This window comes from Petaurus breviceps, unplaced genomic scaffold (genome assembly GCF_028583685.1).
Source record: "Petaurus breviceps papuanus isolate PSGF00001 unplaced genomic scaffold, PetGlider_PUasm1.0 126, whole genome shotgun sequence".
Classification (NCBI taxonomy): domain Eukaryota; kingdom Metazoa; phylum Chordata; class Mammalia; order Diprotodontia; family Petauridae; genus Petaurus; species Petaurus breviceps.
This window is the reverse complement of record NW_027185655.1, coordinates 55,372,729-55,396,618: the sequence shown is the minus strand read 5'-3', so window position 1 is coordinate 55,396,618 and position 23,890 is coordinate 55,372,729. Positions and strand designations below refer to the sequence as shown.

Genomic DNA, 23,890 nt, shown 5'->3' with positions numbered 1-23,890 from the left:
GCATTGCTTTTCCTTATTGACCCTGCTCACGCACCTCCTCCTTCTCAACAGAGAACCTTCCCTCATACTGTATTAAAAAAATCATAGTCATTCATCCCTTCTCCATAATTATATTTCAAATTCCCTTAATTCCATTTCCTTACTGAAGACTGGAGAAAAGGAGGAGAGAACAGTTGCTAAATTGGTAAGGCCCTCTTCTCCAAGACCAACCTTTTCTCTAGCGCCCTTATTTTTTTCCCTTCTCTCTGGAAGTTTGCCCTTTGTAATCATCTCCCTCCCTCTGTCCTCCAATTTTTAGTCTCTTTATTGACTTGTTTTTACTCTTCTCTCTGCACACATGCCTAAGACTTGGCCATCTTTATAAAGATTTCATTTGACTCTACTGTCTAGCCCCTCAAGCTGTCCATCTGCATTTCTCTTCCCTTTGATGGCCACTCAGGAACACTCCACATTATAACTTCTGCTGCCTTACCTCCCACTCATTTTGCAACCCCTTCTTGACCTGGATTTTAACAACTCAATTGAAATAGTTTGCTCTGAGGTCCACAGTGGTCTCTTTTCTTTTCTTCTCTTCCAAGTCAACAAGCATTTATTAAGCACCTACTGTATGTATGTTAGGTATTGTGCTGAGCATTATGGAGTGTAACAAAAGCTCTCCTTCCTCACCCCCCCCAAAGAAAACCAAGGGGAAAAAAGAGCCCAATGATTTCTTAATTACTAAATCACAGAATCACAGAATTTCAGAGTTCAAAGGAGCCTCAGAGATCTCTGGAATGTTGGACTTGGAGTTATGAAGACCTGAGCTCATATACTACCAACTTAGCTGTGTGATCCTGGACATTTCCTTAACCTCCCTTAGCCTGAGTTTTCTCATCTTTAAAATGGGTTAATATAGTAGATTGGTAAATAATTAACAACTGAGTTAGAAAGGGAGAATGTGTAGCTACACACACACACACACACACACACACACACTCACTTTTAAGTGCAATGATGTTTTCTTAAGTCTGGGAAATCAACAAAACAATAAGCCAAACCCTGATTTGTAGGGATTGTGGATTTCTGAGGTTAATTACTCACACTGAAAATTTAACACTCTTCTCTCAAGTGTATTAGAACTGCCTCCATCTATCTAGAATTACCCCGATGACTGCACAGGGTTGTCATGAGATAATATTTGTAAATTTCTAAAATACTTGTTAAAGTGCTTTGCAAATCTTAAAATGCTACATAAATTCTACCTATTTGTTATGAAAGTCAGTTTTCAATGAAGTTTGCTTATACAGAGAATTATGAAGTGGCTAGATGATGTCCAGTGGATAAAATGCTGGCCCTCGCGACAGGAGAACCTGAGTTCAAATCTGGCCTCACACACTGACTAGCTGTGTGATCCTGGGCAAGTCACTTAACCCTGTCTGCCTCAGTTTCCTCATTTGTGAAGTGAGTTGGAGAAGGAAATGGCAAACCACTCTAGTATGTCTGCCAAGAAAATCCCAAATGGGGTCACAAATAGTTGAACACAACTAAACAACTTAGCAAGATATAGAAAGTAACTCATTGTTGGGGTAAAAGTTATAATTGATTCACATTCATATGGAGCCTCTTACTATTTAATAACAAAATATAGAAAAAACTTGAGGACATTTTGAACTTTCTAGCTTAATTAACAGATTATCAATCAACAGGCATTTATTAATCTCTTACTGTATGCCAGATATGCTAAGCACTGTGTACACCAAGGAATGCTCAAACAGTCTTTTCCCTCAAAGAATTCCCATTCTAATTCAATGATGGCAACTTGGCTATCTGCTTTTGCAAGCACACCTTGTGCCTGACACAAATCTTTGTGATGGGCCTTCCTCCCCACAGATGTAGCAAAAACTATAATTATTTAGGCCCCAGAAAGTTGTTCAGCTAGACAAACTTTCTGTTTTGAGAAGAAGCGAAATTACTGTAATATTCACTCAATTTACCTTTTGGCAGTCCAGCCTGTGATAATAATTAGTAGATTGGGGGCTGAGAGAATAGGGAGACTTAGAAGAGCAGCAAAGGAAAAGGTAAGGAGAAGAAAATTTGGGATAGAAACAAACTGTGATGATGTTTATTATGAAAGCCATAGTAAGAAAAGGTTAGGATAGTGAGATGGCATGGGGTGAGGTTGGAAATATTTTAATGATATTGTCAGTCTGAAAGAAATGTGAATGTTATTTAAAGTAAACCATCTTGCAAGTCAGTATATTTAAATATATGAATAATATAAGATCAATTAATCAGCTTTTTTTGAGACCTAACTAAACACACAGAAATGTGCCAGATGGACAGGGGGAGGGAGGAGAAGAGGACAGTGGATGGTGCAAAAGAAATATATAATCTCTGACCTCAAGAATCGTAAAATATGGCTTTGGGGAAAGACTTCGTACCATATGAAATAATTAGAAGATGATGTAGCTATTGCCAACCCAAAAGGATGAAATTAACTTTCAATAGGAATGTACAAGGCATCATATAGAAATGTCTGGTGAAAAAGCTGTTATTATGGCAAAATCTATTGTTGATGACAAGTGAATTCTAGGAGAAATGTCACAAGAAGCTAAATTTATTACAGGAAATCTCCCACTTAGAACTGGATTGTTAGAGAAGTTCATTTTTAAGTCAGCTATTTTGAACCAGGAGCATTTTCCAAAGAAACTACAAAAGCTAGGGTTTTTTTTGGTTTTTTTTTTTGGGGGGGTTTGCATTTTGGAGGGGGAAGGCAGAGCAATTGGGGTTAAGTGACTTGCCCAAGGTCACACAGCTAGTAAGTGTCAAGTGTCGGAGGTCGGATTTGAACTCAGGTCCTCCTGACTCCAGGGCCGGTGCTCTATTCACTGCGCCACCTAGCCGCCCCAAAGGCTAGTTTTAATCCACAATGAAATAGAAACACAGGACACATTGATTTTTTTTTTTCAATCATAGAAAACAGCATTATCCAAAGCATAGTGATTAAAAAAAAACCCTGAAAGTAAAGTTGAATGAAAGTTTTTATTTGTCCATTTTCTAAATGAGGAAGTTGAACTTGAGGCCAAATTTCCCTTTTATTTCCAAATTTAGAACCCTGTGATCTTGTTATATATAGAAGGAGTTCAGTTCAATATGCTTTAGGTACCTACTTTGTGTAGGTGCTATGGATATGAAGACAACGCCATAACACCAAGTACTACTGATTTTATGGAACTTACTTCCACTTGGTTGGGAAGTATAGCAAGTACAATATTTATACAGAGAGGGAAATACTAAGCAATTTGGGGAGACCAAGTATCATTGCCAGGAGTTGAGAGAGAAGGGAAATGAGGAAGGATTTTCCTAGGACAGTGGTTCCCAAACTTTGTGGTCTCAGGATCCCTTTACATTATTAAATGTAAAAATTATTGTTGGGTTGGTTTGTATTATTGTTTTGTTTTCGTTTTTATTTTTTAATATTTTTTTCTTTTTTGGAAGGGGGACGGCAAAGCAATTGGGGTTAAGTGACTTGCCCAAGGTCACATAGCTAGTAAGTGTAAAGTGTCTGAGGTTGGGTTTGAACTCAGGTCCTCTGGACTCAAGGGCTGGTGCTCTATTCACAGTGCCACCTAGCTGCCCCATAAATGTAAAAATTATTGAGGACACCCTCCCCAGACCTTTTGTTTATATCAATTGGTTTTAACTAAATTAGAAATTAAAACATCAATTATTATAAAAATGAACAGGGGTCCCTGAAACATATTTTTTAAAAAATTGCTGACTAGGAAGTAGCACTTGAAATGAACATTGTAGGGAAAGTAAGGTATTTCTAAGGGGGTTGGAGGTAAGACTGCCATAAGGAGAGGAAGAAGGTGGGGAATTATAGTACCAGGAGCAGAGAGTAATTTCTTAGTTTGGTTATATAGTGTATGAAAGAAGTAAAATGATATGAATCTGAGGTGTAGGTTGGAGCCAGATCGGAGGGTCATGCTTTAAATGCCAGGCTGAAGAGTTTGTATTGTATCCTGTTGGTGAACAGGTTTGCTACAAGGTTTTTGAGTACAAGGGTTGACATGGTTAGAGCTTTGGCATCTATGTGGTGCCATGTGAAGCATGGGTTGGAAGGGGTAGGGGCTGTCAGCAGGAGACCCATCAGAAGGCAGTCATAGACGATAAGATCTTGAAATATAGTAGTAAGGGCCACACGAGGAGAGAGAGATTGTGAAGGGTAGAATTGGCAAAACTTGGTAATTGACTGCATATGGACAGTGAAGGAGAGTCAGGAATGACCCAGACATTATGAAGCTGGGTGACTGGAAGAGTACCTTTGTGCAGGGATGTTAGGAAGAGGGGTGGGCTTCCAAAGACAATGATTTTGATATATATATTTGATATATTTGATGCCTGTGGGACATACATCTTAAGGGGATGTCTAGGAGGCAATTGATAAGGTGAGACTGGAGTTGGAAAGAGGGGGACTAGAGAAAGATTTGTTGTTGTTTAGTCACATCCATCTGACTCTTTGTGATCCCATGTAGGGTTTTCTTGGCGAAGATGCTGGAGTGGTTTGCCATTTCTTTCTCCAGCTCATTTTACAGATGAGGAAATGGAGGCAAACAGGATGAAGTGACTTGCACAGGGTCACACAGCTAGGGTCTGAGTCTAGATTTGAACCCAGCTCTTCCTGATACCAGGGCAGGCACTGTGCCACCTAGATTCCAGAGAAAGCTAGAGAAATATATAAAATAGAGATTTAGGAGTCACTTGCACAGGGATGATAAATTGAATTCATGTGAATGGATGAGATAAATAAGAAAAAGCATAGAGTGTAGTTAGAGGGTGAGTTATCAGGCAAAGGAGACTAAGAAGGGGGCAGTCAGACAGGAAGGGAATCAAGAGAGAGAACACTTATAGAAAGTACAGAAAGAAGTGAAATGATAAAATCCCAGGAGTACAGTATGTGTTGGTAAGTTATTGTCACAAAAACTATAGAAGGGCAAAAGTCTATGAAAACTGAGGGAGGTCAGAGGACTGAGTTGTTAAAAGGTCGTTGATAACCTCGGGGAGTGCAGTTTTGATAGTCTTGGCATTAGGAGCCATTTATCAATTCGCAATTTATCAAGCAACACACATGTATTAAATAGTGTCAGCTATGACCCAGTACTCGGTTCTAGGGTAGGGATACAGTGATCCAGAGCAGAGTTCCCTGCTCTTAGAAGAATTACATTCTAGGGGAGGAGTTGGGGATGGGGAAGGTGGTTTGTATACTTGTCTATTACATGTGTGTATGTAGACATTAAATTGTGTAACTATATATTTTTATGTAGACATATTGTATACATGTGCAGATATATTTGTATAAGTGTATATGTTCATATATGTATATATTATAGTACATATAGTATATATGTGTATACATGTGTATACAGCTGAATAAATGTGTGTAGTATACCTATAGTTGTATATATGTGCATGTAGATTTATATATGTATATGTGCATGTAGTTGTGTACATATGCATATAGTTGTATACATGCATGTACGTGCGCATCTAGTTGCATGAATGTATGTATCTAGTTGTGTGCATATAGTTGCATGCCTGTGCATGTTTACACAATGCATATTTTACACACATGGATATGTTTGCATACGCATGTATGCATGTGTATATTTGTATGCATGTGTTTATATGCCATATTTGCATAGATGTGTGTATGTGTTAAATGTGTATGTATGTGTATTTGTGTATATTATATCATACACATGTAAATACATGTGTGTATATACATACTGGCTATAGGGGCAGCTAGGTGGTGCAGTGAATAGAATGTTGGGCCTGGAGTCAGGAAGACTCCTCTTCCTGAGTTCAAATCTGGCCGCAGACACTTACTAGCTATGTGAACCTGGGCCAGTCACTTAACCCTGTTTGCCTCAGTTTCCTCATCTGTAAGCTGGAGAAGGAAATGACAAACCACTCCAGTGTCTTTGCCAAGAAAATCCCAAATACAAGTCACCTATCCCCAACTCCTACCCTAGAATGCAAGTTCTGTAATAGCAAGGATTTTCTGTTTGGGGTCTTTGTATCCATAGCATCTAGTACTAGAACACTGTAAACAATTAAGAAATGCATATTGCTAGATTCGTTACAACCCAGCTTCTAATGCCATGATTCTACTGAGTCAGGTATGTATTATATACACGATATGGCACAACTATGATATGACTATTGAATCATATGTTACACGTGACATATGGCTCAATAAGTCTCTCAGATAAATCTTTACATAGATACAGACATGCACATACATGTATACAAGGCATCTGGTGGTAAGTAGGTAGCTCGTTGGGTCTACAAGCAGGAAGATTCCAGTTACGTCCTAGCTGTGTGATCCAGGACAATTCCACCTGCCTCAGTTTACTCAACTATAAAATGGGAAATAAGAACAATACCTACCTTTTGGGGTTGTTGTGAGGATGAAATAAGGTAAATATTTGTAAAACACTTAGCACAGTGCCTGGAACATAGTAGGCATTACATAAATACTCATCCCTTTCCTTCTCACATATCAGTATGTAACAGAATAAATAACAGTTAAATGCAGGGTAATTCAGGAGAAAGAGTGGGCATTAGCAATGGGCTGGGAAGGGGTGATGTTTCAGGAAAGGCTTCATGTAGGCTTGAGGTTTTACTTAAAGGGAGGAGAGGTGAAGAGGAGGGGGTACATTTCAGACACAGGGGATGTCCAATGCAAAAAGATAGAGACAGAAGGTAGAAAGCTACCTGTGAGGGACAGAGAGAAGGCCACTTTGGCTTTAGTCTTGGGATAGGATTGTAATGTATCACAAGGTAGGTAGAACTGGGGTGAGAACTGAGTGGGAGATGAGAAAGGGGAGGAGAAGGTGGGTGGAGATGGATTTTTTTTTTCCTAGGCATCTGATCTTGTTTGGTCATCTAAGGAAGATGTACCAGACTTCGATGGAAGACTCAAGTGAAGTTTTTTTTAATAGGACTGGAGAAAACTGGGTGCGTTCGTAAATGATGGGGCATGATTCAATAAAGAAGAGATTGAAGGTGAAACAGGAAGGGGAGAATCAATGGAGCAAGCTCCAGTCAGAAGGGACTGGGATCCAGGGATCAGGTAGAGAGCTTTTATTCCTCTGATACTAAAGATAAGGGGAGACAGGAGGTGATACGGAGGGGTTCTGAGGTGAGAAGAGAATACTGGTGGCAGAGAAGCTTTGCTTTCTCTCCGTAAAATAAGTGAGGCCTTCTGCTGAGAATTATGGGAAAAGGAATTAGGTACAATGGAGAGAGTGTTGTACCTGAAGTCAGGAAGACCTGAGTACAAATCCTGCCTCAGATATATACTAACCGAGGGCTCTAAGGCAAGGCACTTAACCTTTTTCAGACTCAGTTTCCTCAAATGGGGATAGTAACTTGTCTTATTGCCTCCCAGGGTTGTTGTGGGGATCAAATGAGATAATATTTGTGAAGTGTTTTGGATACCTTACACTGCTATAGACATGCTGTTATTATTGTTATTATTGATGTCATAGGATGCTTGAGACAAGAGCTGAGCATTTAAAAAGCCACCTTTGGTTGTAAGAGTGAAAAAGTCATTCCAGAAAGATTAATAAAGGGGTTGACAGTGGATCCCTGGGAGCCCATTTGAGATCAGAAAATGTAAATTTTTAGTGGCCCCACTCCAGTGGTATTCAGCAGGACTGTAGAAGGCAGATGGCGCAGAGACCTAGGACTAGGGTTTTTCAAAGTATGAGCAGTGATGATGGGATAAGGGGGTGAGGAATTCAAGGACAGAGGATAGTATGTGGTAATAAACTGGTAGAACAAGGAGAGTGTAGGGACTGGATGAAGCATGAGGCAGAAGGAAGGGAAAGGGCAAGAAAATAAGCATTTATATAGCACCTACTGTGTGCTAGATACTCTGCTAAGCACTTTGCAAATATCTCATTTGATCCTCACCATAACCCTGAGAGGTTAGTGCTGCTGTCATCCCCATTTTACAGTTGAAGAAACAGACAAAAAGAAGTTAAGTGGCTTACCTAGTAGAGTCACACAGCAAGTGAGGTCAGATTTGAACTCAGGTCTTTCTGACTCTAGGCCCAGTGGTCTATCTATGGCACCAGTTAGCTGCCTCAACAAAAGAGATGAAAGGATAATATGCTAAAGTCAAAGACTGAATTTTGAATTCAGGATCATGGCAGTGACCCTGTTATGGGTATTGGTGAGATTTAAGTTATGGCCCTCCATGAGGGTGGCTAATGTCAAGATATATAGGTCATTGTCCTCAAGGAGGGTGAGGGAATGGGAGACCATTTTGTTTGAAGGGACCTACATGTTCTTTCTCCTTGGGAAAGGGAGAATGACTTGGAGTAGGGATTCCTAGATTGAGATTTATGAACTTAAAAAAATCTTTGATAATTGTATTTCAATATAATTGGTTTCCTTAATAATCCTATGTATTTTATTTTAGGCATTTACAAACATTATTCTGAGAAGTCCATTAGGCTTCATCAGACTACTAAAGTGGTTGGTCCCATGACACACACAAGGTTAAGAATCTCTGAACCAGAAGGTCTATATTTGACTGCAACAAGGAGTTGTGATCTGGTTGATATAAATAGATTGAGTAAACTTCTGCAAAGAAGAGATTTGTGAGTGACAGCATCAGAGGGAGAATTGGGAAGTGGCAGTGAACGTACCGTTCTCCCTCTTGGACCACCCAATATTTTGGAGGCCTGAGATAAAAGACTACCCATTACTGGTTAGGGATAGAGTGTCTTCTTTAGGAAATCAGGTTTTTGTGTGTAAACGGAGATGCAGTTTCAGAGGAAAGCACACTTGTTAATGAGAGAATAGGAATTCCAGGAGTCACAGTGGAAGGAGGGTGGGTGAAAGAGAAAGTGGGGATGAAAAATTAGGGACTGAGCTATAGCAAGGAAGAGTTTTCATTTGGCAGACAGAGGTATTCGGGGAAGAGAAAAAGGGAATTTGATAGACAGGATGGGGCAGGTACCGGTGATTTGGTCTCGACCATTCCAGGTCCTTTGGTGCCAGGGAAGCACGAGTCTGTGCTCTATATTAACAAGAAGGAAGATGGGGTTTTTCCCATATGGATACCAAGGCAAGCATTTAGTTCAGTAAATACCTGGTGTTTTGGTACTTAGGGACCCGAGTTAGGGGTACTAATTCCTTTTTATCATTCCTTGATGATGAAGATGGTATTTACCCAAGAAATTCCCTAAATTTGAATGTTCACTTAGCTTCTGGTTAGGCTTGGTGTTTTTGTCACTGCCTCTAAATGGTTTCCTAGTAGCAATAGACATAAAGTCTATGTTGTCTGATGACCATAGTTAGCTGTCACTCTTGTTTTTCTCAGATAATTGGTTGAATTGGTGCAGAATCAAGGGTGTCTCCATATGTGCCATAGATTTTTGTGGTATAGAGGACACAGATTCAGTTTGCAAGAACAGGTCTTAGACCTTTGTCCTTGCTGATAGACTCTTATCTTCCTCCTGTCTCCCTTTCTCCCCTTCCCCTCCCCCCCCCTCGGCCAAACCCCAACTTACCTTGATCCAGTGAAAGAGAAGGTAAAAAGCAGATTTGGCTGGAGGAGAATTAAGTTGATAGAAAAAATTTTTTTGACTGCAGCAGGGGAAGGGGTGTAGATTGTGAAGGAATCTTGGGAATATTTTCAAGGTGTTTCTTTAGTGGTTGGTGACTATTGAAGGCTTCTTTTGGTTCAGTACTCCTATGATAATCAACCATGGCTAGGATTATATTTTGGCTCAAAGATGGAATGTAAAAAAAATATATATATATATATATACACACACTTTATATATACATACACACACACGTGTGTGTGTGTGTGTGTAGAAACAGAGAGGGAGAGAGAGAGGAGGTAGTAGAGAACAGAAGAAAATAAAGAGTAACTAGTGAAGATATATATGTGAAAAATAAGGTGCCTGAGATAGAATTTAACTGAATAATGACTGGTAAAAGATAAGATGAAAGAAGTATGGCATATGATATAGTGGTGAGCCCTTGTAAGGAAGAAAGAAGGTAGTGGAGGAAAGACTTTGGGTCATACAATTGCCATACCATGCACTTCCTTTCTCCCCATAAGTCTGAATTGCTACATTGCTGGAGTTGGAGTAAATGGGCAAAGGGCAGGCAGAACATACGTGCAATTGGCTATTTCATATGTGTGGGTCTTTACCAAGTTAAGCAGCTACTGATTCAGTTAAATTATGTTAGAGAAATCACTCAAGTCAACTCCTTTCCCTGTCATGTCTTCTGAAATGTTGCTATGCCAGTGCACCCTGAAATGGCAGTAATGGGATGAAGGAAGGGTCATTAAATGTACAGCGTTTTCAAAGTGAAGGAAAGAAAAGAAGAATTGTCTCCCTGGTAGTACTCAAAGGAGTGTAGGCTTCAGATAATTGGAAATTAAAGTTAGAATGGGAGAATTTTAAGATACTAAGTCATATGAAAATAAGCTACCTATTATTAGTGTATTATAATATTTTAATTGTAAGTTATAAAGTTGCCAGCTTGTTATATTAATAACAAAGTACTTTATGTATGCTAACTCATTTGATTCTTACAAAAACCTGGTGAAGTGTAGGGGGAATTATTGTGCCCATTGTACAGAGGAGGAAATCTGGTTACCCAGTGGTTTTCCCAGAGTTACACAGTTATTAAGTGTCAGAGGCCACATTTGAATTCAGATTTTCCTGATTCCAAGTTCTCCAAGTTTAGCACTCTTTCCTAGGTCAATAAAATATAACTGAGTTAGGAAAAAAAATAAAATTTTGTTTGTGAGAGAAGAGAAGAAACGTAGAGGGGGAAGGCAAACTAGTTGGTGTTTTTATCATGTCTAAAAATGGGTACATATTCCATTAGTGGAAAATTATTGAACACAAATATGAGAAAAATCAAAAGTAAATGTCTCTTTTAACAAAGGATATATATATGTTCTACAAATACCCTTTGGTCAAGAAAAATAGATTTCACAAAGCTCATAGATTAAATAACCAAACTGTTATGGGCTTATTATTCAGAAACACTGTTTTGATCTTTTTAGATGAAAAATTTCATAGGCTTCTCTCCCATTTAACAATAGCACCATATATTAATGTATCTTGCAGACAGGAGTGGGCTGATAAATGTTTAACAACTAGCCCCCCCCCGAGAGGGAAAAATGTATGCAAGACACCCTTTACAGTTTAATCTGCATTAGTCGCGTTTTGTCTATTACTTTTAAAAATCTAGACAATCAACAAAAAGGCCCTGGTTGGTTATCTTTGCCAATGTCTAAGGTGTAAACACTCATCTTGAAAATTTATTTATTTATTTATAGCAAATTGGGGTTAAGTAACTTGCTCAAGGTTACAAGGCCAGTTATTTCTGGGTGTGGTGCTAAGTATCTGAGCCCAGGATTCCATCCCCAGGTCATCCCAACACTGGGGCCGGTGCTCTTTACTTGCTGAGCCATCTGGCCGCCCTCATCTTGAAAATTTAACAATTGACCTTAGAGATGATTTGAGCTGACTCTAACTCACCCCTGCCTCCACACCACCTTCATATTCCTTTTTCTAGCTCTCCAGAACTTTTCTATCTAGGACATTGTTATTCCCATCTGATAAGTAAAAGAACCAGCACTTAGAGAATCTTGTCAGCTACTAAGTATCAGTCATGACTTAAAACCAAGTCTTTTGACTCTCAAGTCTACCAAACTACTCAGTCTTGGAATACCAACCTGGGAATGCTTTGTTAGTCATTTAAGTTAGACAGTTAACACTCATTTGAATCCATGTATTAGTGATGGGAAAAAAAAGATGGTTGAAAGTCTTACTTCACTTGAGATATGAGAACCCCAAAATAGTGATGAATTAAACAAACTGTGCTATAAAGTATCTTTCATTCTGCAGAGTACCCAAGATTTTACTTAGCTGAAAGATGGACAGAAAAAAAATCAACTACATTTTATGCACCCGTAGATTTTCTCAGTCTTCAGATAGATTATCATGCTTGTGAAATATTTTTTATTCATGTGAAGGAGTGCAAAGGTGAGAGGAGTAGTAAGAACCTCTAAATTCAAACCATAATTAGCTACATAATTTACTCATAGCTCCTGGGTGTTATAGGAATCCAGTGACCTTTTTTTGTAAATTACTTTAGACTGACAAAAAAAAAGCCTGACCATTAAAAAATCATTAGACTTTAAATACTCAATCTGCTTTGTGGAAGTTGCGATGCTTTTTCCTACATTTACTAGCCATTGTCTTGGAATCTTTCCATTTTATCTTCTATCATGCTGCTAGTAGGTTGAGAATCTGTATTGTGTCTGCCTATAGAAAATATAATTGTGAATTTTTCCCCTCAAAGACCGATCCCTATCCCAGTTAAGTTGAAAGAACAGGATGATTCAGCAGAATGGCATGTTCCTACTACGACTGATACTCAGAGCCCACAAGAAATCAGGTATCTGGGCAGCTACCTGTTTTCAGAGTGTCTTTTGATAGGACCTTTCTTCAGATTTATTTGGGAGAAGTTATTATACTATGTGTAATGATGTTCATGTCCTTTAACAAGACAGATATTCAAAACATTTCAATCTACCTTTTTGAAGAGAGATTTTAACTAGATTTGTTTATTCAGGTTGTGGTATAAAAGCCTGACATTTTTGCATGTGGACATCTCATTTGTCCTGTTATCTCCTAAATATCTAATAATTGTCTGGGATGTCATTCCACTACCTTCAGTGACCATCACATTAATCAATCAGTGAACATTTACTAAGTATCTACTGTATGTCAGTTACTGTGGTTACAAAAAGAAACAGCCCTCAAGGAGCTTACAATGTAATGGGGGACAACATACAAACAAATATATACAAGACAGACTCTTCACAGGATAAAGAGGAAATAATGAATAGAGGAAAGGCACTAGAATTAAGAAGCATTGGGGAAGGGTTCTTATAGAAGGCGGGGCTTTAGTTGGGACTTAAAGGAAGCCAGTGAGGTCAGTTTGAATTTCAAAGTAGACCTTAGAAAGCTACTGAGTCCAACCTCTAATTCTCACAGAGAATTTAAGTGACTTTTCCAAGGTCACACAAGTAGTAATAATAAAGGACTTTGTCCTCCATCAGCATTATGTATTCTAAAGTAGAGATGTCAACAGGTGCAGAAACAGATTAAAATGTGTTTGGGAAATATTTAACAAAATTAATGCAAATGCAATAGAATATAGATCATGGTAAATTCTAAGTCAATATTTGGCTAGCAGGGGCCTTCTTGTAGGGTCTAATGGCCACATTTCTATTTGAGTTTGACACTACTGGTCTAAAGGATTTGGAGTCAGAAGATACACATTACTATTCTTTAAGTATGGACTTAGAAAAGCACCTTTTCTCTGGGTCTCAGTCCCCAAGCTGCATTTGACCTTGAAGGTTCAATTTGTCCAATTCCCAAACCAGGGCTAAAGCCCTGTCTTATCGGTGGGACCTCATTCAGTGGCGCTGTGCAGAGTCAATGTAGGCACCAATTCTGGCAGCTAAAGCAGAGGTTATGGCTTGTTATATGGGGAAAATATGCTCCATTGACACAGATTCCTTCAGCTTGTCCTGCTGTTTGGCAATGCATGATGCTAGTCAAATGGAATTCATGTGAAAGGAAGTGAATAACAGTGTACAAATTATTATCATTAATGAGAAAGAAAGTTGTATTGGGGGGGAGAGAATATCTTAATGATGCTCTTGTCTTTTTAAACAAAAGCTGATGACCTCTGATGAGCACTACTGTGGGAAGGGATTTGGGTCCATTTTGTATTGCATTCCTAAATAGTACCCCTTGGTATCTTTTTCATTTGGCCAATAAAACATGCAATGGGCCAGATTCCAAAATGACACATGACTTTTCCAGCAAGATAAGATACTTAATTATGACTAGCAAGCACATGAACTTTAGGGAAATTTCTAGCTCCACACAAACATGTAAATTTATTAAAAATTGCTACCATTAAGTCAGGGTATAATTTTTAGCATGAATGTTAAAAATACCAAAGATGGAGGAATTTCTACTAACGAGTCAACAGCTAGGTTACAAATGAGTATTTCTCCTAGGCCCCCTTTGGGCTTATTTGACGTGAGGTTCCTTGACCTAACAGCTCTGAAACCAACATGAGGATGGAAACGAGAATGGAAACGGAAGGAGAGAGAGCAGAAGAAGAATGCAGAGATGTATGGTACTGGACTCGATGCTCAGGAGGGGAGGAGGCTTGGATGTGGCCTCCTGGCTGGACACCCAGGAGGAAGAGGCAGTGGACCCTGTTCCAGACGCTGGCCTGGCAGGGAGTACGAGAGAGGAAGCCCCTGTGTGAGTTTTCTCAATATTTTTCCCATTCCTTCCCCATCTAGTTAGGACACATGTAATAGAGTTTAACCAAAATTACATTTTTCTTTTGCTGGCATTTCCATAAGTTTAGCCTGCCCTAAAGGTTGGAGGCCAAACCACACATCTCTAAGATGAAACTAGTTGCCTAATTTAAAAAAAAATATGTATATATTTTCAAAGGCTAGAGGGAAGTTTGGAAGTTCCTGTCTTGTCTTTGGGCAGATAGCCTTTTCCCAGACCTAATTAGCCTGCCAGCAGTGAGCTTTCTTTTTTCAAGCTTGTTCTGAAGGCAGCCAGTTTTCATATCTCAGTAGTCAGCAGAAGTTGTGGTAGCTGTATCACCCACATAACAGATAGGGCTAGAGGTCATTCAATTTGACCCCTCATTTTACAGCTGAGGAAACTGAGTCCCAGAGAGGTCAAGTGAAATGCCCCAAGCTTAGCACTGGGCAAACTTACAAATAGACTTTGGCCACAACCACAAATTAACATCTTTATGCAGTACAGAAAGAATTATACATTATCTTCTCTTTCCATGTTATCAAAGCCTATTGATGAGCTCACCTTTCAAGAAGAAATAACTGAAATAACAAAAGAAATAATTGTGAAAAGAAATAACCCAATTAAAAATATCTCTTCAAAAGAAGTTAGATTTCTTTCTTTTTTTTTTTTAAGCAATTGGGGTTAAGTAACTTGCTCAAGGTTACACGGCCAGGTGTTTCTGGGTGGGTGCTAAGTGTCTGAGCCCGGGATTCGATCTCCAGGTCTTCTCAACGCTGGAGCAGGTGCCCTTACTCGCTGTGCTACCTGGCCGCCCCAAGAAGTTAGATTTCTATAGACACCCTGCCCAGTATATTGTGACACACAAAGAAATTGTTAAACTCTGTTAAGCATACTTATAGTATAAATCCTTCTTGGTAGGACATAGTCATCAGATATTGAGTTTATTATTTGTGGCTGGGGGTATAACTAAGTAGTGAATAGGGTTTGTGGCTGGAGTGAGAGGGAAGATGTGGGATGAAATTACTTACCTCCTTGCCTTTAACATGCAAATGATATACTTCATGGGAATAGGTTAACTCACATGAATAACTCAGAGAATATTCCCAAGTGATCCAGTGTCTCTGGACTTTTCTACAACCTCTTTCTCCCAAAATGAATGTGGACTTTTGGATTATTCATCACTGACTGACTGAAGGGTCCAAGAGTGCCCTCTCATATCTAGTACTGCACTGTTAATGCCTGATAGTTTAAAGGGCAGGTAAGTTGGAGGAGGCTTAGAAAAGACATGTAGCCCACTCTTGAAAGTTTTATTTCATTCTTATTCAGGGCCTAATGATTATGGATTCTTGTAGGCTTTCTCTTTTTCTTTCTGTCCCATGTAGCTGTCTTTAGAAAACTCATTGACATTATATGACTAGAGGATGGTTTGGTGAAATGGAATTCAAATCATTTAACATTTGGGAGAAGTCCAGTGGAAAAGGGGATTAATCTATGTCTATGCCATGATAGTAAAGACCTTCTCTTTTTTGAAAACAAGATGAACTTAAAAAGTTAAACTCCATTCAACCAAATTAAGCACTTACTAAGTTCAAGGGACTGTGCTAGGTACCAGAGGATAAAAAAAAGAAAGAGAAAATGGAAATTTTCTTTTCCATCAAGGAAATCAAGTTCTACCTAGGAATTAACAGCACAAATGCAGATAAGTGACTACTGGTGCCTTGAATGGGGAGAGGGCAAGTCACAACTTGAGTTATCAATGCTTCTCAGGTCAATGAATTCTAGACATTCTTGGATCTCAGATTCTTAACTGAAAATATATTAAATGACAGTTAATTCTACATTAAAGGTAAAGGCTACATGAAAACAATGTGACTCATTGTGCCAACAGACTCTGCTGTTGGCAGAAACATAAACTTAGGTGACCCAGGTAAGTTTTCATCGAGAAAACAGAGTAACAGGTGTTCCTGAGAGCGTATGCTATGGTAATCTAGAGGCATGAGAAGAAGGATGCATGGAAAAGGAAGCTTTGATAGGAACAATAAAGGTTCAAGTGAACTGGGGGGGCCGTGATAATTTGTTGTAGTTCAGTCATTTTTTAAATTCATGGCTGACTCTGTGGCTTCATTTGAGGTTTTCTTGTCAAAGATACTAGAGTGGTTTGCCATTTTCTTCAGCTCATTTCACAGATGAGGAAATTGAGGCAAACAAGGCTAAGTGACTTGCCCAGGGTCACATGGCTGATAATGTCTGAGGTCAGATTTGAACTCAGGGAGATAAATCTCCCTGACTCCAGACCCTGTTCTCTATCCACTGAAGTGCTATGATAAAGGGCCATAATACTTTAGTTGCGAGATAACACTGGTTCCTACTAAAAGTATGTCAGGTAGATACAGGGAGAATGGGGGCAGAGGGAGGAAACATTATTGTTGGAATAAGGGCCAGGATTTATTGACAGAAAGCAGAAAAATGGTGGAGTTAAAAGCTGGCAATAAAGTACAAAGATAACTCTAAAGTTCTTTGCTGGAGATGTTGAATTCAGCTGAGTGATTGCCAAAGAGCTTTTAAAACTCTTGAAGAATAGAAAGGTGCCACACAACTGGAAAATTGGCAAATATACTTCTTGATTTTCAAGAGAGAGAAGAAATTGTTTTTTTCAAAGTAAACTCAAACTATGATTCCTGGCAAAATTTGGAAACAGATTAAAGAAAATGGAATGTGATTATTCATAGAAGAAAACAGTTATTAAGAGTTAATTTGTGTAAATTCATGTCAAAACTAAACTCCTGTCCTTTTTTTTTTTGGCTCGTTTATTGGACTGATAAATCAATGGAATGTCATAGATGTGGTTTCAGTGAGTCATTTGATATTCTTGTGGACAAGATGGAGAGATAGGCAAGAGCAGAGTTAGGTTGATTTGGAACTGGTTGAATGATTGGCTCAAAACATTTAGTAATTAATGAATTAATGGTTATGTCAGTCTGCAGGGAGGCCTCTCCTGGGTTGCCGCAGGGTTTGTCCTTTTGTGTCAGTGAAGTGGATGAAGGCCTTGATAACGGTATACAACAAATTTAAAAATTGTGTGAAACCAGAAGGGATAACTTACTTATTGGAGGACAATTGTGAGGCAAAAAGATCTCAAAAGGCTGAATCTAATGAGATAAACTTTCCTAGTAATAAAGGCCCACCCATACTTAGGTTCAAAGAATCAACTATATAAATACAGGAAGAAATTATGTGGAAAATCATAGGATTATAGTCTTAAAGTTAAAAGTAGGACCTCGAGGGCTATCCGCTAGCACAATCCTGTTCTGTGAATGAGGTAAAATGATGGCCAGGGAGGTTAAACTCTGAACAGAATTGTGTTGTGTTGTGTTGTGTGTGTGTGTACGTGTGCATGTGCGTGCATGTCTGTGAGTGTGTGAATTTGCTCAAGGTCATACAGATAGCAACTATTAGATTATAGGGTTTGAAGCCAGACTGTGATCTTTCTGTTGCACCAAATTTGGGGATTGGGGAGAAATGCAAGTTCAGTATGAGGCAATAATGCAACATTGCAGTCCAAAAAATTAATATGATGTTATTCTGTCTTAGTAGTAAAAGCATAGCATTCAAAACAAGGGAAACAGTAGGTCTGATGGACTCTATTTTTTCTTTTTGGTTAATTTGTTTTTATTTTCAACATTCACTTCCTAAAGTTTTAAATTTTCTTTCCCTCTCTACTCTCCCTCTCTCCAAGATGGCATGCAATCCAATATAGGCTCTACATATACATGCCTATTAATCATTTTTTCACATTAGTCATGTTGTATAGAAGAATTAGAAAGAATGGGAATAACCATGAGAAAGAAAAACATAAAGCAAGACAAAAAAAAAGTCTGGTTCTCTCCGCATTCAGACTCCATAGTTCTTTCTTTGGGTGTGGCTGGCATTTTCCATCATGAGTCCTTTGGAATTGTTTCAGGTCTTTGCATTGCTGAGAAGAGCTAAGTCTATCAAAGTCAGTCCTCACACACTGTGGTTGTTACTGTGTACAATGTTCTCCTGGTTCTGCTCACTTCATTCAGCACCAGTTCGAATAAGTCTGCGATGGATTCTATTGTGATCAGACCATATCTGGCATATTAAGTTTGATTCTAGGTGATTTATAATTTAGCAAGCACATGGACAAATTAGGACATCCAAAGGAAAAGGTGTTCAGGGTTTTGTGGAGTACTGACAACCACTGCCCTCTGAGGATTGGTTGAAGCATGGTTGGGCATGGCAAGCATAAGAAAAGGAGAATGTATGAGTGAGAAGGGGATATAATAGGTGTCTTCAGAGCTCTCATGAGGAAGGGACGTCAAGACATCCTTGGCCCCAAAATTGGACGTAATAGATGGAAAGGGCTAAAGGGCAAATTTTGGCTGACTTTATGGGAAAACTTATTTTGAACAGTTCAATACCAATATTCTAGTGAACAATCAGCATTCCAGAGGTTGCTCATCTCCTGATAGGTGATTTAGTGGAGATTGAGAAATATTTTTTTGGACATGGCCGGTGATAGAATTTACTTTGTTTGACTCTGTGTTTATAGCCAGAGCTTTGTTTTTCTTACTTTCTCAATGCCCTGGGTCTGAGGAGTCTGAAGAAGAGAGGACAGATTTACATTGGAAAAAAATTAAATTTGATCTAATTTTTTTAAATTTTTTTACTTTTTGGAGGGCAATTGTTGTTAAATGACTCGCCCAAGGTCACACAGCTAGTTTTTGTGTTGTGTCTGAGGTCATATGTGAACTCAGATCCTCCTGACTCCAGGGCTGGTGCTCTATTCACTGCACCACCTAGCCACCCCTTGATTTACATTTTTAAAAATTAGATCTTAAGTGGAATGGGCCACCTCAGGGGATAGTGGATTACTCTATTGGAGTTGTTTATGTGAAGGTTGGGTGACCACTTGGAGACTTTACAGAGGGAATTCTAGCTCAGGTGCAAGTTCAGAATTTTCGTGACTTTTGACATGTAATCTCTGGTATTCTGTGTATGAAACAGTGGCATTGCCCCCTATGATGAGAAAGTTGAACAAAGGGTAGAGGTATATGGGGAACATGATCATGGTACTGGCGTTTGACTTTAGTGATGGGATAATGAGTTTAACATTTCTAATGGAAATCCTATTGTCCTTGATTTAATGGTACATGGTTTACAATATACTTATATGTTTATGTCTTTCTCTGGAAATGTTTTTATGACCCAAACATGGGAACTAGTAGTTCTAATCAACTGGTTAGGCCACATCTGTGCTTAATTTTAGTTGTTCTGCTAGAGATGTGATAAACTGGAGCGTTTCCAGAAGAGATCTAGGAAAACACTTGAGCAACCTGGGGTCTTCTTTTCTGAAAAAGAGAAGGCTTGGGGTAGAAGATAGGGGCCATGAGGACTGTTTTCAAGAGTCAAAAACATTTTTGTATGAGAAAAAGATTAGACTTGATTGTAACTCCCCTATGTAACTATGGTAGAACCAAAGTCCATGGGGAGACATATTCAGTGACACATAAAGGAATCACTTCTAGCATTTAGAGTCATGCAGAAATTCAATGAGTTGCCTTGTAATGAATGTCATGAAGACTTCCCCATAACTGTGACGATATTTAAGCAGAGGCCAAATCTATTAGATTTCATAGAGAAGGGAATACTTGTGTGAGTTGGAATTTAGACTGGATGACCTCAATATATATTGCCTAATCCTTAGATGATGTGATTTGCTTTTCATATACCTTTGCTTGTTCTCTCTATGCTATAAACCTGATGAAGGTAAGGGATATCTTAGTCTCTTTAACAACAGAATGAAAGATATCTTCATCATTCAGGTCAGTGCCCTGAGATCAGTTATTCAATAACAGCTAGTGATTTATCATACATTGGATGGAGAGGAAGGGGAAATATTAAGAGTAGACAAGGAGATTTGTGTGTCATCTTTGTGAATAAAGCAAGAAAATCAAAGATGGATTCCCACTGGGTTCATTAGTATGACGTGGTTTGAAGTGGAACCTCTTCTAATTGTAAGACTGTCTTTATACAAACCCTAAGATACTATTTTGTTTCTACATTACAGATGGCAAAGCCGGGGCACAGAGTGGGTAAAGTCAATTCTTCACAATCATACTCCATGAATGTCAATCAAGGATGGAATTAGCCCCACGTTTCTTACCCTTTTGGCTATATGTAATTTATGAAGACTGCAATAGTTTGTAGTTCGATGACTTGGGGTGGGGAAGAAGTAATGTTGATGAAGACATTACGCAGTAATTGGGGGAATATGTCATTCTTTCGGTGTTTTATTTTCATTGTTTTATTTGAGCCTGGAGATTTAATCTGTTAAGAGAGGCTCCAAGTTCAGATGTGGTAAAGACTTGTCTAAGGCCATACAGCTGTCCAGACATGCTCCATGAAATTAAAACTGGTGAAATTTGGAAACGGGAGCAACATCTTCATCTTTAAGAACTATCAAGGTTCTTCAAAGTGTGGCTTTTGCGATCCGCTCCGCCACGGTACCCCACAAAGCATTAGGTCTTCCCATCCTCCCTGCAGGCTGACCCTCCATTTTTATGTATTGCCTTTCCCGATTAAATTGTAAGCTGAGCAGGGACGGTTCTGTTTTTCCGCTGTATCCCCAGTGTTTGCCATGTCCTAAGCACTTAATAAATGCCTTTCTATTCCAGTCATCTTTTTCCCATCTCTCTGCTCCCAGCAGCTTAGGGTCTTACAGTGTGGTATTAGAATGAATATTAGATTTAGTAAATAAATTAGAATAAATAAAAAATTAATTTTTAGAATTTAAAGCTTTTGGATACCTTTTCCCTAAATACCATCAGATTTGCACTCTGGATCATTTACTAAAAGCTAAGTGGCTTCAGCTTTTAAAAAGTGAAGAATTGGATACACAAAAAATTTATAAAATGGTCTAGTTCTGGAAAATTTGCTTCTCTTCATAGTAACATATTTGTACATATATGTATGTATGTATCTTCTCAAATACTGTTAAGAAAGTAATCAGTCTTTTATGGTTTACAAGACAATGTGTTTCAATGCTTAATGGATAGAGTGCTGAGCTTGCAGTTAGAGATACCAGGGTTCAAATACCACCTTTGATTCTTTTTAACTGTGTGCTCTTGGACAAGTCCATTACCCTGCCTGGACCTCCAGCAACTCTGGGATTTGTTTACAAAATCAGAGTCTGGTTATGATCTGTTTTGGTGAAGGGTATTCCCATACCAAGAGCTCCCCACCCTGACAGAACCACAGATCCTCTGTGGATTCAGGGATGATTCTATTTTATTATCATATATTCTATGCCTATCATTATTGGTTCCAGCATGGTATTGAGGGAAGTACATTAGATTGAGAGCCAGGAGGACCTGAAATTGAGTCCAAGCTTTGATACTTGATAGTATGACCCTCATCAAGACACATTTAACCACTGAGTCCCAGCTTCCTTCTTTGTAAAATGAACATAATTTATGTTCTATCCACTTCATGGGACTGGTGGGAGGTTGTATGAGGCAAGGTGGTGGTACAGTGGAAAAAATACTGTCTCTGGAATGAGAGAATCTGGGTTCAAATTCCTCTGATGCCTATTATCTGTGTGACCTTGACCAAGGTATTTCAACTCTCTGGGTTGCCTGTTTCTTCATCTCTAAATGAAGGAATTGGATTGAATGAGCCCTGACATCCCTTCTGTCTCATTGTCTTTGATTCTCTGAGAATGCTTTTTAAACCTTATAAACTGCTATAGAAATGTGGTAGCTATTATTCCTAAGGAACAGCATTAGATGGCTTTCATATATAGGAATACACAAATATGTAATAAACACATACTCCCCAGTCATTTGGTGATTTCATAAGAGACTATAATACCAAGAATATTTGTTGCTCAAATGTTTGGAACCCCTGTCAATATTCCAGTCTGTCTGATTCAACTATAATTGAAATAGTTTTCCTAACATAAGAGAGATGTGCTTGGCCTAGTAACCTCTTGACTAGGAAGACTTCAGAAGATTTGACTTTCTCTTTTGGAAACTACTTTGGTAGTATTTTTAATTCTTGTCACGCCTGGTCTTCTCATCAATTCTTGCATCTAAGAAAGTCTGGATGGTTAAGTGCTGTTCTGGTGTCCAGGGATTTCTGTTCAAAGGATTCCTTTTCATCGCATTGTGATTTGTCATCTGGAACTAACATCCCACTCCAGACTCTGTTGCTGATGTAGGATTTGCAACTGTAGCAGGGCTACCATTTGCATAGACTCTTGGCTTGTATCTCCTGTCCAGTATGCAAAGAATTACGTGCTCAAAATTTGTGATAAAATCTCTGTTGGAGTGGTAGATGTAGTATTTATCGGCTTTTGGAGTTAGGGGGAAAATGGACTATGTTACACACAAGCCTATTTTTATTATCCAATCCAACAAGCATTTATTAAGTGTCTTCCAGACACTGCTCTAGGCACTAGGATTCAGAGACCAAAGAAACAAACAAATCCTCGCATTCTCCCCTCCTACTTTTCCTTCCTGTGGTCAGTTCCTTGGAAATGCCAACCGTGTAACGTGAGAGTTCTAGTGAACTCAAATGCCTATATAGCAGTACAAGGCACGTGAAAAGAAGGGGAAAGACATACTGTTACTACCCATATTTTCCCATCCCTTCCCTGAGAGAATCGGCACAACGCTACAGAAAGCATTGTAAGAATAGTATGAAGAGACTTTATTGTTTTCACTGGAGTGGTCCTTCCTTGAAGAGTGAAATGCAAAGCTAGCCTGACCAATATCTAAATACTCTTTAACACAAATTCCTTCTAGCCAGATTGCTCTATTTACAGTCTCCCTCATACTGCCATATGCATTTCTGTTCTCCTTTGCTTAGCTGTCTACCATCTCCAGTCTGGAATTATCTATTCTTCCCCCTCATTCCCTACCCAAAATGCTTTCCTTCTTTCAAAGCAAAAAGGCTGTCTTCATTCAGATTTCCCTGACCACCATCAGCCCATTGTTAGCTTCTTCTAAATTATGAAAGCTCCTAAAATATTTTGGGTGTGGAATTTTTTTCCCCAGTACCACTTATTTGATACTTATTATATATACTCTACCACACAACATGGCATGATGTGAAGAGAGCTGACCTTGGAGTCTCAAAGACCTCGTTTTAAGTCCTTCCTCTGTCATATATATGGTGGCATCACCCTGGGCAAAAAAAATCGCGTCACTAAACATCTCAGTATTGTCTGCTATATTCTAAACCAAGATTTGTAGAACAGCTGTCTGTCTTCATTGGTAGAAAGAATTTCTTCACTACAATTTTCTTCACTTCTTTTCATACACTAATGAAATTACAAGTTCGGTAAAAAACAAAAGGATCAATAGGTAATTTTTCATGGAGATGTGCAATGTCTCCTCAGTTCTGTTGTAAGTTTCTTGATGGTAGAGACCATGTCTTTCTTTTTCATGTTTTCTTTCTTCCCT

General features: G+C 38.8%; 1 protein-coding gene across 8 annotated transcripts in view; it reads left to right on the top strand.

Annotated features, from left to right (window-relative positions):
- The window catches only part of STOX2 (storkhead box 2), a 317,208-nt gene that overhangs the window by 230,705 nt on the left and 62,613 nt on the right, over positions 1 to 23,890 (top strand). Inside the window, exon 2 of one of the 8 annotated variants that reach the window (XM_069096437.1) lies at positions 14,173 to 14,381. The exons of the other annotated variants lie outside the window; for them this stretch is intronic. Within the exon in view, the coding sequence (XP_068952538.1) occupies positions 14,186 to 14,381 (196 nt within the window). The 5' untranslated portion in view covers positions 14,173 to 14,185. The remainder of the gene's footprint in view (positions 1 to 14,172; positions 14,382 to 23,890) is intronic. 8 annotated transcript variants of the gene reach the window in all.